Consider the following 17,919-nt stretch of genomic DNA (forward strand, 5'->3'; position numbering starts at 1 on the left):
GTAAGTGTGTGTGAGGTGGTGCAGATCATGAGACCTGTTATTTTAAGCGGTTTCATTGTACCGCTCTTGTCCTCCTGTCACCCATACCCACACATAAGTTTCCCATGACCACTCATCTCTACTGACTTACACCATCCTCAGTGGGTTTCTCAGTAAACAACTCACTTGCCGCAACAACATTTAAAGTTTCCACAGGATGTACAGCTATTTTTGCCACAGTTAAAGTTGTTAGTGCTCAGATGCATGCTGTCATCTAAGGGAATAGTCTACTTATAAAAAGTAATATCTTAGAAACACTCTTTATACTTTTATATGAATTAATTTTAAATTAGGGTATTAGTTGACTAGAGTAGGTTTAGGGTTAGTTGACATGTACTTAAAAAGTTACTTATAGTCAGTAGTAGAATGTCTGTTGGGGGACCATCAAAATAAAATAAAATAAATAAAATAGCAGATATTAAGCAGACAGTCTACTAATACTCTAATGGGAGCTAGTTGACATGTACTGTAGGTGCAACTATAGTAAACAGAATGTGTTGAAAATAAGAGAAAATAAATTTTTACCATTATTAGTTGTCATTTGCATGTTGTTAATCATCCGGAAGGCAGCTCGTGAGACCTTAAAGCTTTCAATGCTAAAACCACAATGATGCTTAAGTTTCCAAACCATGACCACTATATGCAGAGACAAGTACTGCTACTCAATAAAGTAATGCAAAACAAAGGCCAAACAACCGCACCATCATACACTGTCAGAAATAGGGGTACAGTAGGAGTACAATCTAGGTACAATCTATACTAGCGTACCCCATAGGGCTTATTATTGGACCTCAAGGTACCTTTTTGAGGGTCAAAAAGCATTAAAAGGTACACATATGTACCGTTTCTTTTAAAGGTTAAGGTACAATATTGTACCCTTGAGGGTACAGCCTCAGTGACAAGCCATTGTACCCCTTAAGCTACAATTATGTACTTTATTTTCTGAGAGTGTACCAGATTTTGTGTCACTAGTTGTCACACATGGAATTTGTCACATTATTTAACTTGAACTAATTTTAAAGGTATTTTTCCTAGATGTAGAGTTGAGGCAAGTTGTCACCTTTTCGTGTTATTTGAAATTAAATAAATGAATATAATTATTTCATTGTGCAGTCATCGTCGCAGTTAAAGGGATAGTTCACCCAAAAATGTTTATTTGGTCATCATTTACTCACCCTCAAGTTGTTCCAAATCTGTATGAGTTTCTTTCTTTTGTTGAACACAAAAGAAGATATTTTAAAGAATGTTGGTAACCAGACAGTTGACTGTAGCCATTGACTTCCATAGTATGTTTTTCCTATTGTGGAAGTCAATGGCTACAGTCGACATTCTAGTCTAGAAATCTCTAGCGCCATCTTTTGGTGAAATGTGTTTTATTTGTCCGGACAAAACGGATTTTAATTTCCATTAAGACAAACAAAAAACAACAAAATTTGATTTGGCCTCGAGGTATTTATCTGATTATTTGAGGTTTATAAAGGTAGCCTATATGTTATTATAGGCCTATGTTTTGTTTGTTTTTTAAATTATGTCTTTGTGGCTTGCTCGTGTAGGCCTACTAAAGTTTCTTTCTCATTGCAAATTGCACCGTCATAACATGTTGATTCTTATCTTGAACTTGATTAAACTCCCAGGAAATGATCGAGGATTAAAGGGCATGTGTTCACGTTTCCTTTGCAGGTAAACATTAACTTTCTTTATTGTACAGTTGGTCTTATCCACACCCTGAGAACATAAAACAGCCAAGGCTTATATTCGTCACATCGCCTCGCCCTACGGTGATAGTTTTTCTTCTGGAGTAGATCTCTTATACATTTCCAGCTCCAGAGAGGTCCACCATCATGTTGTTCAGTCAGTGGAGTCTCCTCCTGACCGTGTGGATGCTTCGGCCACCGCAGGTTTCGGCTTTTAACCTGGACACACAGAACGTGATGAAGAAGCGTGGAGAAGCAGACACTTTGTTTGGGTTTTCTATGGCCATGCACCATCAGCTCAAACCTGCAGAGGAGCGCGTGTGAGAAACCTTTTTTTTTATTTTTTATTTTTTTTATAGCGAACACGTGATAATTGTTTAAATAACTTTGCAGCATTGTGTTACATCAAAATTTTATGTTATTATTTTTTTTAAATATGTTCAGCAGCACAAACTTTGACAACACTTTGTAGCAACCTGCATTACGTCTCTCACATGCATTCGTATAGGCTACATATGTTAGTGTCATAATTGAATAATATCTAATTGCTAAACATAATATTAGATAACGATATGCTACTACGCAATACATAAAGGTTATCTATCTATCTATCTATCTATCTATCTATCTATCTATCTATCTATCTATCTATCTATCTAACTAACTTCTATCTATCTATTGACATCACTTGCATCTTCAGATTGCTGATTGGAGCGCCTCATGCTAGAGCATTGCCCGTTCAAAATGCCAATATATCTGGAGGTCTGTACAAATGTAAATTCACAACACAACCTGATGACTGTGAACGCATTACTGTTGATATAGAAGGTTGGTGAGGTTTACTTGATTTGTTTCTTTATTCCTAATTTTTTTAATATTGTAATGATCAAATAGTTTTTTTATTATGTGTATTATTTAATAATACAAGCAGTTTAAGTATCCCTAAAAAAGCATTCTAAACTCAATTTTCTATACTGGCAGCTCGTCCTAGGGAAAGGACAGGAGTAGACTATAGAGAAAACCAATGGCTAGGTGTTCGTGTCCGAAGTCAGGGCCCAGGAGGCAAAGTAGTGGTAAATTGTGCTTTTCATTTTACCTAGTTCTTATTCATTGTGAAAGTATTTTATTTAAAGTTGACACCTCAAACGTAAACATATGCGTAGGCCTACATATGTTATCTCAATGTTTTAATTGACGCTATGTGTAATGAATGTGTAATGAATATGCTCTGTTTTATTTAGACTTGTGCCCACAGGTACCAGGATTGGAGTTTTACCAACCAGCGGTTATTGGGCAGATGTTTTGTCTTGGAACAGGACCTTAAATTGGTGACGGATGGAGTGGGCACAAGATCATTTTGTAGGGATCGGGAAGCAGATAAGTACAAGTTTGGATACTGTCAACAGGGTCTCTCTGTAGCGTTTTCCAAAGACAGCAAATATCTTGTATATGGAGCTCCAGGAGCCTATGACTGGAAAGGTACTGCAAAGCATTTTTTATTGATAATGTTAAACTTCACACATACTGTAACAGTAAAGTCTGTAGTATTACCTCGCAACCTATCATTTATAATGACTTCTTCTCCTTTTCACACTTAAGGCATTGTGCACATGGAGCCTGTAGATGACTTCTCTCTAGAGATCTATGAAACAGGAGATCATAACCAACAACAACACGAGCTTATTCCTGTGGACATCAGCAGCTTTTTAGGTGATCATGGTCAACATACTACTGTGTACCAGAGGCCAATCTATCGCACAATTGTCTAGAATCCAGATCTGTTCAAAATAAAATATTACTGTGAATTTTGACTTATCTGATGCAGTAGTTAGCAATACATTAGCAACTATAAAATGAGGAATACATTTTCTTTAAATCATACTGTAACTTCAAGAAGTTTCAAAGAGCATTTATTAAAAATAAGCTTAAAAAATGACTCATTCTGAACTTACTAGTGAGTATTAGTGGACTTCAGGGGAAACATTTAATGATAAAATAAGTATTTTATGACTCTTTTCAATCTAATATCATCCATTTATCAACAGTTTTCCTTCTGTTATTTCTCAGGCTTTGCTTTAGATACTGGGATGAACCTTATGAAGAAAGGAGAGTTGAATGTTGTGGCGGGGGCTCCGCGCTCATACCACAGTGGGGAGGTTTTGTTGCTAAGACCGGATGAAAAGGCAGAAAAAAGGAACTTGAAAGCTGAACACATCCTTCGAGGTCCAGGTTTGGCCTCCTCCTTTGGCTATGACCTCGCTGTTCTTGACTTAAACGCAGATGGGTGAGTTTACACTAGAAACAGATACAATTATGACCAAACAGGATGTGACTGTAAAGTTTCTTATGTAATCACAGGGAATTATTGTTTTACAAGTTTAGTCTGTATTAGAGATGACAATGTCCTCATTGTCTCAGGTGGGATGACATCGTGGTGGGTGCACCTGAGTTCTCTGAGAAAAACATGGATGAAGATGTAGGAGGGGCTGTGTATATTTACATCAACCCGGCCAATGGACAAAGTTGGAACCAAATCAAACCAGTGTGTCTGTACGGGAAAAGGGACTCCATGTTTGGACTAGCAGTGGCGCACATTGGGGATATAAATCAAGATGGACACCAAGGTTGAACAAAAGGTTATATATACTTCAGTCTTGAGCCTCAGTTTTCCAGTACATCTGACAAATGATCTTTTCTGATGAACAGATTTTGCAGTGAGCGCTCCCAATGAGGATACAGGGAGAGGTCGAGTGTACATACATCATGGTTCAGCTGCAGGCTTTCATCAAAAACCAGTGGTTCGTAAAAGGACTCGCATATTTATTATTAATATAATTAATTTATGTATACATTTTTTATCAGTTATTTTGCTTTAGATTTAAATTGTATTTAAAATATATTTTAACACTTTTTAATTTCATAATATTATATATTATATTTACAAAATATTACATATTATATTATATTATATTATATTATATCATATTATATTATATTATATTATATTATATTATATTATATTATATTATATTATATTATATTATATTATATTATATTATATTATATTATTCAGCATGATTCATTATACAGATCTGGTGAATAATTTTGCATTTGCAACTTTTTTCAAAGTGACTGTTAAAACAATCTCTTTTAAAAGGTTTTAGATGCCAGAGACCGCGGTATCAAATTGTTTGGCTATTCCTTGGCTGGAAACATGGATATGGACGGTAACGGCTATCCAGACCTTGCTGTGGGTTCACTTTCAGATACTGTGCTGGTTTACAGGTTGGATGCTTCCCATTCTGATAAATCTATAGATTCAATGCTGATCAGATCTTTTGCATTCATATAATTCATCATATGAAGTGAAAGAATAACCAGACACACCCCACACTATATAAAATATACTTTCATTAAATATCATTTTGTAGGATCTGTACATTTTAGAATTCTAAATTAATTACATTAATATTATTAATAAATAATATGTTCTTTTTTAAGGACTAAACCAGTGGTAAACATAGAAAAGACGTTGACATTAACACCGAATAATATTGACTTCAAGGCACATGACTGCAAGAAAAATCCATGGTGAGATAACAGCAAAATCTAACACTAATATATACTGAACAAAATTATAAACGCAACACTTTTGTTTTTGCCCCCATTTTTCATGAGCTGAACTCAAAGATCTAAGACTTTTTCTATGTAATAAAAGGCTACTCTAAAATGTGCAGTTTTACTGACACATAAGACCAAAAAAAAAAAAAAAAGGGTTGTTGATTGTGGCCTGTGTAATGTTGGTCCACTCCTCTTCAATGGCTGTACGAAGTTGCTGGATATTGGCAGGACCTGGAACACGCTGTCGTATACGCCGATCCAGAGCATCCCAAACACATTCATTCATGCTGATTGCAGGAATGTCCACCAAAGCTGTTGCCCTTGAATTAAATGTTCATTTCTCTACCATAAGCCGTTTCAGAGAATTTGGCAGTACAATAAAACTGCACATTTTAGAATGGCCTTTTATTGTGGCCAGCCTAAGGCACACCTGTGCAATAATCATGCTGTCTAATCAGCATCTTGATATGCCACACCTGTGAGGTGGATGGATATCTCGGCAAAGGAGAAGTGCTCACTAACACAGATTTAGACAGATTTGTGAACAATATTTGAGAAAAAATATTACATAGAAAAAGTCTTAGATCTTTGAGTTCAGCTCATGAAAAATGGGGGCAAAAAACAAAAGTTTTGCTTTTATAATTTTGTTCAGTGTATATATGAAGAGTTCAGATGCAAAAGCCTCTAAGTGCCATCTGAAATTTTCTTCTAGAATGATCATTTTTATCAAGCTTGTATATTTGAGTTCAGCAATTTCACTTAAATGGCAATGAAAATAACCTATTAATTGTCATTTAAGTGAAATAACTGAACTTAAATATACAAGCTTGATAAAAATGATAATTCTAGAAGAAAATGTCAGATGGCACTTAGAGGCTTTTGCATCTGAACTCTTCATATATATACATGTGTATTTTAAAATAATAATAATTTGAGTTATAAAAATAAACATACACACTTATATACATTTTTTAAATCTTTCAGCATTATTACAGCTCAGTCCTGTTTCACTTACACTGCCAAGCCACCTACATACAATCCCAAACTGAGTGAGTCCATTTCCTGTTCTCCATACTGCATTAAATATCAAAACAAGAATAAATGTCCCACAGCAATCTGTATGAGTCATTCCAGCTGGGTGTGTTTGATTAATTATTATATCTTGGCAAACAGCTTCTTGTCAAAGCAATTTCTTGGAACTTTTTGAGGCATGTGAGATAGCATTTGATAGTCACCTTTCTCTAGGGATCGAGTACAAGCTGAAGGCTGATACAGTGCGCAGAGAGAGGGGTCTTCCTTCACGAGTGGTCTTTATGAATTCTGAGGCTGCGCAGGGAGACCGGGAACTGCCTGGCCAGGGCAAACGAGAGTGTGTCCAGACCGAGCTCAGGCTGCTGGTACTATCTACTCACACTCTTGATTTGCTGGTTTCAAGAACTGAAAGTGAGAATTTATGATTAAAAACCATTGTACTGTTTTTAGGGAGATATCCAGGACAAGCTGACCAGCATTTCCATCAGCTTATCTGTTTCTTTGCCATCTGACAATCCAAAACAGACAATCAGAAACCTCCCTGACTTAGAGCCAGTTCTAAACGCTCTACAAGAAAACACAACCAAAGCAGAGGTATATTGCCATATCACTTCCTTTATTGCTGTAATATCCCACTGTCTCAAACATGGCTTTCTTTACCACATACCTCTTATCTCCCAGGTCACCTTTATGAATGCCGACTGTGGAAGTGACAACATCTGCCACAGTAACCTGCAGCTTCAGTATAGCTTCTGCACCAAAGACCAACAACAAGAAAAATGTGACCCTCTATCCATGTAATGTCATTAACTATGTGGCTTGTGCAAGATTTAGAACAACACACTACTGTTTTTTACAGTTCAAAGACCACATGATTGATATTTGGCATTTTGCATATCTCAATATTATTTAGCTAAAGTTTTGTTGCTGTAACTGCAAAACATGTACTGACAAATCAGGACCAAATCAGGAGTTTAAATATCTCAGGGGTATAGCGTGCAAATCCATTCATTGCATTCAGTTATAATCATATTGTGTATATGCAAATTGCATATTAGCTACATATTTGACATGTGTTTGGCCTTCTTGTAATATAGACTTAAGTAGCCATCCTTGGAATTGCTAAATTTGGATGTATCTTTGTGTGTTGAAGGGAAAATCGTGTTTCTGTCATTTCTCCTGGTGATGAGAACGTCGCCCTGGAGGTCACTGTAACCAACATAGGTGGAGAAGATGCACACCAGAGTCAACTGTCTGTGACGTTTCCAGAATTTCTGCACCTATCATCAGTCATGCCAAAGAAGAATAGTGTGAGTGTCCTATTTCACTGAAAAAGATACAAAAAGATGGACACATTTGTATAATGCTTCAATGCATCTGTTTTGAAGGACTGTCATATTCAGTCTATACCTAGGCATGTACACTTGAAAAAATAGAATGTTGGATTTGAAAAAAAGTCTCAAGTTGTCCCATACAACTGTGTAAAGTAGTTCCTAAATTAAATTGTATGCATTAAATTACATTGTATGCACTAAATGTATGGTTCTTATATTTTAAAATGTTGCTCATTATGATGTACACATTCTGCCTTATATTTATAATTTCACTCACTAAACACTGACTGAACAAACACTTGTCAAGTAAAGCTAAAGCTTTTCAATGAAATAAATCTGTTAAATTAAGTTCACTTGATTACGCACATTTTTGGAGTAACAAGGGGATTTTTTTAATGTACACTGTTTCAGATTTTGCACAGATGTTTTCAAATACCATTTGTTTTTTCGTTTTTATCGCTGTGCAGGAAACCCAGGTGCAGTGTAACCCCAATGAACACAAAACACAGGCTGACTGCCAACTTGGAAATCCTTTTAAAAGAGACTCGGAGGTATGAAGAGTAATTAAAATTCTCTCAAACCATCAAGCATGCTTTCAGTATAATCAAATCTGTCAGTCTCCTAACCTAGGTTCTTTTCAACACTTTCAGGTTTCATTCTACCTGATACTTAACACGGAAAGGCTTTCCTTGAGAGTGACAGGCGCTAATGTGACAATGTCCCTTAAAACGTAAGAAGAGTCTTGCTTAGCTATGATGGTATCTTCTAGGTACCTCTAGTTTAACTGTTAATCAACATAATCCATTTATAGAAGTAGCACTATAAAGTTTTATTGCATAAAAAACAAGCTAATAAAGTTTTAAAGTTTATATGTTTTAGTGTGTGTGTGTGTCCTGGTAAACTCTATATTACGGGGACAAAATTTCATATTACATAATCATATTAATTTATGTTTTGTTTTTTGTTTTTGAAAAGGTAACTATGCTTTCTATGATTCATAGAGTTTTCTATGATGTGTAGGTGTAGGGTTAGGGGATAAAATACAAAGTTTGATTAGTATATAATTCCTTATTTCTATGGAAACCCAATATGTGTGTACATGTTTCATTTTTCTCTCTCTTTTTTTTTTTTTTTGTCAAAAGGATTAGCATTCAAGATATTCCAATAGTTGTTGCAGAAGCGAAAATTATCTTTGAACTGCATCTGAATGTCACTGGGTAAGTCTTATTAATTTTTTTAAAGAAATGTATATTTTTATTTAGCAAGGACGCATTAATTTGGTCAAAAGATTTCAAATTAATGTTGTTCCTTTGAACTTTCTATTTATCAAAAAAAAAAAAAATCCTTTAAAAACACAAAAGCAGCACAACTGTTTTTTAATAATGAATGGTTGTTTTATTATGTATTGTGTCTTTGTAGAGTTGCTAAACCTTCCCAGCTGTACTTTGGAGGAGAAGTGAAAGATGATAAATCAATGAAATCAGAAGATGATATTGGCTCTTTGGTCCAGTATGAGTTCAGGGTTGGTGTCTCAGTCCCCCTAATGTTACAGTGATGAATTTCTCTGTTTTGCTATTCATTATCATTAACTGTAATTTAATCTGGCATAATCCCTTACACTTGCTAGTTGCTAGGTTTACAAAATGAATGGTTATAATAATAGCCTAAATTGTAGATATTATCATATCTCCAATCAAAAATAAATCAGTAGCTTATCACAGAGAGTGCTATTGCATTTATATCTGTAAATAAACAGTATTTAGATGTATATTATACTTATTGGGTTTAGTACAGTTAAAAGCCTGTTGATTTTGTGCTTCTTGTGCTTGTACTTTCTATGTCAGATTATTAACATTGGTCGGCCTCTGAAGTCCTTCGGTTCTGCAGTGCTGAACATTCAGTGGCCAAAAGCAACCAAGGAGGGAAAATGGCTCATGTACCTTGTGCAAATCAGCGATCGAGGAAAGAATATTATTCACTGCACACCATCAGAGGCTATAAACCCACTCAGATTTATCAAGGTAATTCCTTCATGGGATATAAAGTTAAATAACTATCAGTTATTAACATCAACTCCCACTGGTTCTACTTTGCAGCTTTCTGTATTTGATGAATGATAAATCCTTGAGACTCAGACACAATATGACTTATGACACTCTGGTAGAGGTCACTGATTCTATGTGCTCACTTCTTAGGCATCCAGAGGAAGGCGTGAACTAGAGGGTGAATCAGGCCTGAAGGCTCTTGCCTCGACTACTGATTTTTTCCCCTTTTTGGGCAACAAAAGAAAGTATAAAACTCTGGTAATTTCACTTTACACATGATTTTACACAATTCCACTGACCAGTGCTTTATTTTCATTTCACTACTATCACTAGTTATAAAACATATATCAAAGGTTTTAAGGTACTTATCTTTGTCGAGTTCTTTGCAAATGTATCTCTACCTTTCACGTTGCCGCCCCAGACGTGTGCTGACGACTTAAAATGTGTGGAGATAAAGTGCCCTCTTGAGGCACTGGACAGCACTGCAGGCATCGTCCTCCATGCTCGCTTATGGAACAATACTTTTCTTGAGGTACACTTGCTGACATTCTTTTTTATTTCTGCACTGTAAGACTTAAAAGTGAAATTTATTGAGTTCAATTCATTTAAATAATATTGAATGTTTATTGCAGGTAGTAGAAAAAAACAACTCAAACTGAAAGAGAAATTTTATTTCAATTCAAATGACTTTAGTTACAGCATTTCATTTGGTTTAGTAGCATATGTGTAAAAAAAATAATAATCTATGTTGATTAATGCAGCAAATTCCTCAGTATTTGAAAATTGTGGTAGCATAAACATGTGTCCAGCTAATAATTAACAAGATTTTTTTTTATTATTTATTTAAGTGTTAGTTCACCCAAATATTTTAATTATACTTGTACTTATTGTTGTTGTTGACATTAAAAAGTAAATGTCAGTGCATTGTTTTATTATTGTTGCATTGTTGTATATAATATAGGTATTAATATAAAATCTGTCGCTGGAATTTTATCGCGTCACGTGTAGTTAGGACACGGTGTTACTGTTATCTATAAGCTAGTGTGCTCCAAAACAATAACAAAATTTGCATTTTGAAGACCAAACCCAATGTTGAAAATGAAAATCAGGTTGATGTTCGAATCCAACGGCAGATTGACATTAATCTCCAACGTTGGAAAGACATCAGTCGGGTTCTGACGTCAATCCGACTTTCATTTCCAACCAAAATCCAACGTCTGTACGACGTCGGATGCTGACGTCAATTTGATGTCAGCCCGACTTTCATTTCCAACCAAAATGCAAACCCTGCAACCAAAATCATCCCCTGACTGACATTACTACTTTATACTCAAGGACGTTGACAGAGTTGTAGTGGAGTAAAAAGTATGATATTTGTCTTTCAAATGTAGTGAAGTTAAAGTTAAAAAAGTAAAAAAAAAAAATAATAATAATAATAATACTCAAGAAAATTAAAAACTCACTTAAAAAGTGTACTTAAGTACAGTACTCAAGTAAATGTACTTTGTTACTGTCCATCTGTGGTAACAAATGTATTATAACTAGTTGATTATTGACAAGATGGCTTCTTTTACAGGAGTATAACTCATTGAACTACTTGGATATTGTACTGGATGCATCTCTGACCATTAATGGGACTCAGGAGAATATTGGGATTCAGCCATCCAATACTAAGGTTACGTGTCATGTAGATTAGTATATTCTTAAGCATATTAGAGCTATTTTTATTTGATGTAGTAGTAGTAGTGATTAATAAAAAGTGTATTAGGCAAAGCTCACTCAGTGTTTTTATGACTGATACAGGTGAAGCTAACTGTTTTTCGTGAAAGGAAGCCTGCTTTGCTCAGTCGAGTCCCGTGGTGGGTCATTCTGCTCAGCGTACTGACAGCTCTGCTGTTACTAGCTTTGCTGTTCTACTTGTTATGGAAGGTAAGGTGACCCTTTTCATACAATATCTTAATTAAAACTAATACTTGATTTACCTGAAGCAATTAATGCTGTTACATTGTAGATACAAATATAGAAAAACAAGTGTAGTTACATGTTAAGATGCTTCCATATTAGTGTTTTTGACTAAACCGTGTTGTATTTTTTGTGCTCCTCAGTTTGACTGCTTAACTTGTGGAATATGTGCCAAAGAGAAGAAGGTTTATTAAGAATCAAGAGAGGAACGTATGACCAAACAGAGGTGCGTCTTCTCAAAGATGGACAAAACAGTCTTCTGATTCTGTGGAATTGTTTTCCTGCACAGGTCAAAAAAATATATATTTTTTTTTTGTAAACTGTTTTTTAATGTTGCCTGTAAATAAAAAATAATGTATAACTAAATTATCTACAAACAATAGATGTCCTACAAAATAAAGTTGTAAACAGCATGTTGTATCACTTAGGACAGGTGATGCTACTCTGCACATTTTACATTTGACTAACATTGCTGGTCATCTTATGATGTTAATCATAAATCTGAGTATTTAATGCAGTGAAAGAACACTTCTACATTGTAATGTGCGCTGTCTGCACTATTATTGGAAGTACAGTAATATTCCCTTTTGTAATGTGATGGATTTGACTGTAATTCTGGACGTCTCATGGAGAAGGAGGGGGTGTGCTCATGAACATCTTCAGGGCAGGTGTAAAGATGAGGACGGTGCCAAGAACAGATACAGTGAGGAACGCCCAGAGGAAAATCCTGTCCAGCACCTGGGCCACAAACTTCCAGTCCTGTACTACCTGCAAGAGCCAAAGAATATTCACTAACACTTTACAATAAGGTTCCATTAGTTAACGGGAACTAACCATGAAAAATACTTCTAAAGCATTTATTCATCTTGATCATTTCAACATTTGCTACTGTATTATTCAAATCAAAGATTGTATCTGTTAATATTATTTAATATAGGTGAACTAGAACTAACAATGAACAGTTGTATTATTATTAATATTGTAACGCATGTGTTATTTAGTGTTAGTTAATGCAACTAATGTTACCTTATTGTAATATTCATTGCATCATAATTGTCACGACTGGCATATTCATCATCAAATAATAGTCAGCATAACACTTGATTAGCGTTAACATTTTTATTCCTGACTATTTATTCATCAACAGTATGCAAGAGGAACCTTATTACTGCAAAACTTCATTAACTTTATAAAATAATACATTTTCTGGCCAAAATATATTTAAAATATATGGTAAATATACCAAGTATTCAGTGCAGCTTAAGAAAGAATTTTTCAAACTGAAAATAGTTTTATACATTTTTATATAAACTTTCAAATGGCAAAATATATTACAGAATGTTATTGAATCAAGATTCAATTAAAAAAAAAATGGGGCAAAATGCATTTTTTAAATGTGTTTTGGACAAGATAAATATATTTAGATTTATACACTACTGTTCAGAAACTTGGGGTAATTTTTATGCTTTTTTAAAGAAGTCTCATATTTTAGTGGAAACCGTGGATTTTTTTTTTTTTTTTTTCCTTTTCAGGATTCTTTGATAAATAGAAATGTGAAAATAACAGCATTTATTTAAAATAGAAATCTTTTATAACAATGTAAATGTCTTTACTGTCACTTTGATCAATTTATTGCATCCTTTCTGAATAAAATGTTTATTTGTTTGTTTGTTATTTGAAAGTTTCTTTGTAACAACTGAACTTAAACTTTAAGGTATATCTAAAAATAGCTTTATTTCTATTAATATTTGCAGTCATTCACTTAAGACATTTTGGTAACACTTTATTTTACAGTGTCCTTGTTACATATGCTACATGTACTTACCATAGTAATAACAGTAAATTATGCATAATTACATGCAACTAACCCTCAACCAAACCCTAATCCTACCCTAACCCTAGAGTAAGTACATGTAGTTGCTTTATATTACTCAGTACTTAAATATATAATTACACTGTAACGATGACACCTTAAAATAAAGTGTAACCGCCATTTTCAAGTCCTTACCTCTCTAATAAAATGCTCCTTCTTAATGTGACTTGAGATGTAGCGAACCGAGTTGGTGGCTTGCTCCAGCATATTAATCAGAGCCTGGCCTTCTCCTTCAGGGCCTTTCTTGTTCCTGGGCTTCAGGTCAGGGCTGTGGGGCTCCAGCTCTGGGTACTGGTAGCGGTCAGTGTTCCCCCTCATGCAGAGCAAATGTGGCAGTCGCTGGAGGAACAGCGTACGCACCCATGGAGACATCGGGTGGTAAGTAGCTGAAGAGCGGTGGTGTACGTTGATGACAAACACGGTCACGATGATGGAGAGAGTGACGAAGATCATGATAAAAAGCAGGTACTCCCCAATCAGCGGGATAACCTTAGAGGAAGAAGGGATGATCTCTTCAATGACGAGGAGGAAGACGGTGAGAGACACCAGGACGGAGGTGGAGAGGGAGACTTTTTCCCCTTCATCGGACGGAAGGTAGAAAACCAGCACTGTTAGGAAGGACAAGCCCAGGCATGGAATAATGAGGAAGAGTGTGTAGAAGAGAGGAAGGCGTTTCAGGATGAACGAATATGTGATGTACGGGTAGAAGAGGTGGCCGTCTCGCCGGCTTCCTTTGACCCCAGTCGCGCTGAGAATCTCCCATTCGCCGTTATCAAAGAAGTCCCTTCTGTCCACCTGCTGGTTGAGGAGCACTAGTTCAACCATGTTTCCGTCATATGTCCAAGAGCCAAACTTCATAGAGCAGTTCTGGCGATCAAACGGGAAGAACGTCACATCCATAGTGCAGGCTGATTTGTAGGTGGAAGGGGGGGTCCAAGTGATCATGCCATTGTACCTCACAATGACTTTGGTCATAAGTGAGCCTTCAAAACGTCCATCAGCACTAAAAGCGAGTGGACAGGATGACATGTTTAATATTCCAAAATGATGGATTACTGTTGTATTTAGATAGCCACACAAACTTACTTCTCGTATAAAACAATGTCTGGGAGCCAGACGGTCTCTGACGGGACTCTGATAGAGGTGATGCCACCATATTTATCAGGGTTCCAACGCAGTTTATAATCCAGCCATTCCTACAAAGAGTTTATTATGAAAAACATATCCCATTTGCCAGTGTTTGTTTCATTACTTTTCTATTGTCAATGTCTGGTATCATTCGCAGAGAACTGCTAATTTAGTCTTTTACATCATATGCATGTTCTGTTATTTTCAATAATGTTGCTAGAAGCAAGCATACGGTATATATGTACGTTTGGGGATTTGTACCATCAGAATTTGAGGAAATTATATTTTTCAATATTTTAAATAAGAACAAAACACTAAACTTGGTTAAGGTATTTATCTGACAAAATTATTTGGTAAAAAAAGGGGTAAATTACAGCTACAGGTTTTATTCAATGCAACAACAAAAAAATGCACTGACATACACTGACTATAACATAATCCATTGTTTATATTTCATTGGTTCCATATTGCTTTTGCATGTGTTCATAATTTCAACAGCCAGGGCAAAAATAATACTTTTGACTTGAATACAACCAATTCATTTATCTGCATATAGCACATTATTAATTTACCTGGCGAAACATTTTTACAGGGATGTTTGAGGTTATTTACCTGCCATAGCCACACATTGGTGGTCATGAGTTGGTTTTTCTCATCCTAAATTCATAAACAGAGAAACAAGAAAGATAACACCATAAACAACTGAGCTATATATGTGAGATTCAATATATGTGATTATTTTGCATTACTCAAGTCTAAATTCTAGTAATTGACCATAAAAAGAGCACAAAAGACACATCAATCAAAAAACAGAATTATATGATTATCTATTTTTCTTGAGATTATGAGACAGTTGAGGCAGAGTGGTGCTGAGAGGGGTGACTGGAGCCCACATAATAATAGCTGTCTTTATTTATTTTCCATAGCCCTCAAAATCATTGGCTATATCTTTTGATAAACGTCCAGCATAACCACTTTCAAAGCCATCTTATACTCTGAATTACGAGGCACTTGGGCACCTGTGCCTTCAGGCAGTTTTTAAATCAATAACATCAAACAGGCACATCTGAGCCCTTATCAAGTAAATCAAATTGCAAGATGTACGTGTAACAACAGTAAGTTGACGTCATCTTTTTTTATTGTTATCATCATGGAGAGAAACAATTAGCCCTAATGGCGCAACTTTGTTTATTATTACTAATTTGCTTTGTCGACAGTTAATAAAATGCACATTGAAGTTGAGAGATTTCACTCAGGACTGTCAGTATCATGCACTGAAGAAGGTTTTATCCAAAGAGCACATTATTTGCTCATTCAGGCTCAAATCATATTGGATCACTACTGCATTGGATGTTAGTTTGTGTCTATGCATTTATTTGAGCTAGCAATCTAGCTCAAATTAATACCTGCAGCATTTACTTAGGAAATATATTTTCTTCAGGCTGAATTCCTGTCAATTTATTTTGTATAATATAATCACAAAGGGAAATGGTACACTGATGGATTTGTGTGGAGTGTGTGCACACTGCTAAAGACGTAAAGCTCACTGGATCTCTGCACTTTTAATAATTCAGCCTCCCATCATATGAGTCTTCAGAACAGCAAACCCCTTTCAGAGAAAGAGCAAGGCAAAATAAAACCAGGAGAATGTGAAAAAAAAGTTGGAGGAGGAGAGCAGCAGTAAGGCAATATTTTCTATTTATAGACTCTAAGGAAGCAGATGCCCCTAATATGCCTAATGTAGAGAGATGTATTGACTTCATAAGTCAATAGCGTTCAGAACCACGGACAGCTCCGTCTGCTGTGTTTCAGCACCAAGGACAGAGTACCGTCCACAGTAAGGCTTCCAAATGAAGTTTAAAATAGCTGGATCTGTATGTTTGTCTTACCACATCCACTAGCTGAGATATCTTCAAGCCAAAGCGGACCTTCACAGAGTGGTTTGCGTGCAGAACAGGCCTGACCCAGCGCTGGTACCCCTGAAACAAGTCCCTGAGCAGAGCATCTTCTCTTTCTGCCAGAGATACAAACTCTCTAGCTGCTAACACACATACTTATTACATTACATTATTGATATAATTTCTACAACAATCACTGTTTATACGATCTCAATTGATTAATGTTACATAGTAGATAAAATAATAGTGTTATACTATTAGAGTCCTGTTATAAAATTGAGAGTAAGACTAAGTACACTAAGTGTAATGACACACAAGGACAGACAGAAACCAGACACTTTCATAGACATGGCAGTCAGCAGAAGTCCGCTCACTGCGTCCTCCACAAATTGTTTACTGACCTCAACTGAGGACAAGTGCACTCATCAGCAACACATAGCGAACAAATAGCATTTTGAGATACATCAAGTAAATCAAATAGAATCACAAATCTATCTATCTGTAAGATTTCTTATAATTTGTAGATTTTATTGCTGATACAACGAACCAAACTTTGTTCAACGACTCATTCAAGATGTGCAAGGTATGAACATAAATCATTCTGATAATAAATAATTAACGATTACAAATTGATTTCAGATAATAAAATAACTCATCTCTTTAGTAACATCCATTATAGTCTATAACTCATAAACTATAAAAAAAGGATGCTAAACACATTGACATAACCAAGAAAGTACTTTACAAGGCAGAGAGACGAGGATTGGTTTGCACTTACCAGGCGTGGCGGCGATGATGCTGATAAACAGGGTGAAAAGACCAACGACTGCCAACTTCATTTCGAAAGAAAGTATTATATTGGCGTGACACGTGACAACGCATTAATTGCTCTTTAAAAACAAGTTTTCATAGCAACTGATACAAGTTTGTAGTTGTTATTTGCTGTTAGTAAAAGCAGAGGATGGGAGCGAATCACTCCCAGAGAGAATCCATCCAGGTGCGCGCGCCCGCGCTCCGGTCCCACACTAGGAGAGGAGGAGCGCGCACCGTGCCAGTTTTTAAAGGGACAGATGAATGTATCGCTTCACCAAGTAGATCACCACCATCCACAGAAAATGCAGCAGAGTGTCATTTTTTGCCCAGCCAACAACAGCACAATTCGAGTGAACGTAAATTGCATTAAAAAAAGAAAGAAAATCGAAAAGGATTTTTAAAAGTTAGTAAAAAAATTGCTAGTCAACAACAATATTTAAGATATTAAATACATAAAAAATGTGTTAAAGTTTATAATAG

The 17,919-nt window shown here is 35.6% G+C and overlaps 2 protein-coding genes across 2 annotated transcripts; one reads left to right on the forward strand and one right to left on the reverse strand.

The window, feature by feature from the left end:
- Window positions 1-1,880: 1,880 nt before the first annotated feature.
- On the forward strand, window positions 1,881-11,921 carry itga6l (integrin, alpha 6, like; the record flags this gene model as incomplete). The annotated part of the gene is made up of 25 exons (XM_081382090.1): window positions 1,881-2,053; window positions 2,434-2,561; window positions 2,715-2,806; window positions 2,975-3,212; window positions 3,333-3,443; window positions 3,801-4,017; window positions 4,152-4,357; window positions 4,440-4,535; window positions 4,898-5,018; window positions 5,235-5,324; window positions 6,339-6,403; window positions 6,600-6,751; window positions 6,837-6,980; window positions 7,068-7,183; window positions 7,540-7,696; window positions 8,188-8,271; window positions 8,371-8,450; window positions 8,863-8,937; window positions 9,140-9,242; window positions 9,565-9,741; window positions 9,916-10,023; window positions 10,187-10,297; window positions 11,342-11,440; window positions 11,569-11,694; window positions 11,871-11,921. 25 exons carry the CDS (start codon window positions 1,881-1,883, stop codon window positions 11,919-11,921), a joined length of 3,120 nt encoding a protein of 1,039 aa, XP_081238216.1.
- Window positions 11,922-12,351: 430 nt separating this feature from the next.
- On the reverse strand, window positions 12,352-17,465 carry chrnb3b (cholinergic receptor nicotinic beta 3 subunit b; the record flags this gene model as incomplete). The annotated part of the gene is made up of 6 exons (XM_081381940.1): window positions 12,352-12,495; window positions 13,736-14,603; window positions 14,687-14,796; window positions 15,341-15,385; window positions 16,618-16,766; window positions 17,405-17,465. 6 exons carry the CDS (start codon window positions 17,463-17,465, stop codon window positions 12,352-12,354), a joined length of 1,377 nt encoding a protein of 458 aa, XP_081238066.1.
- Between the last annotated feature and the right edge of the window lie 454 nt (window positions 17,466-17,919).

Source organism: Scardinius erythrophthalmus, assembly GCF_964197995.2.
Source record: "Scardinius erythrophthalmus genome assembly, chromosome: 13".
Classification (NCBI taxonomy): Eukaryota; Metazoa; Chordata; class Actinopteri; order Cypriniformes; family Leuciscidae; genus Scardinius; species Scardinius erythrophthalmus.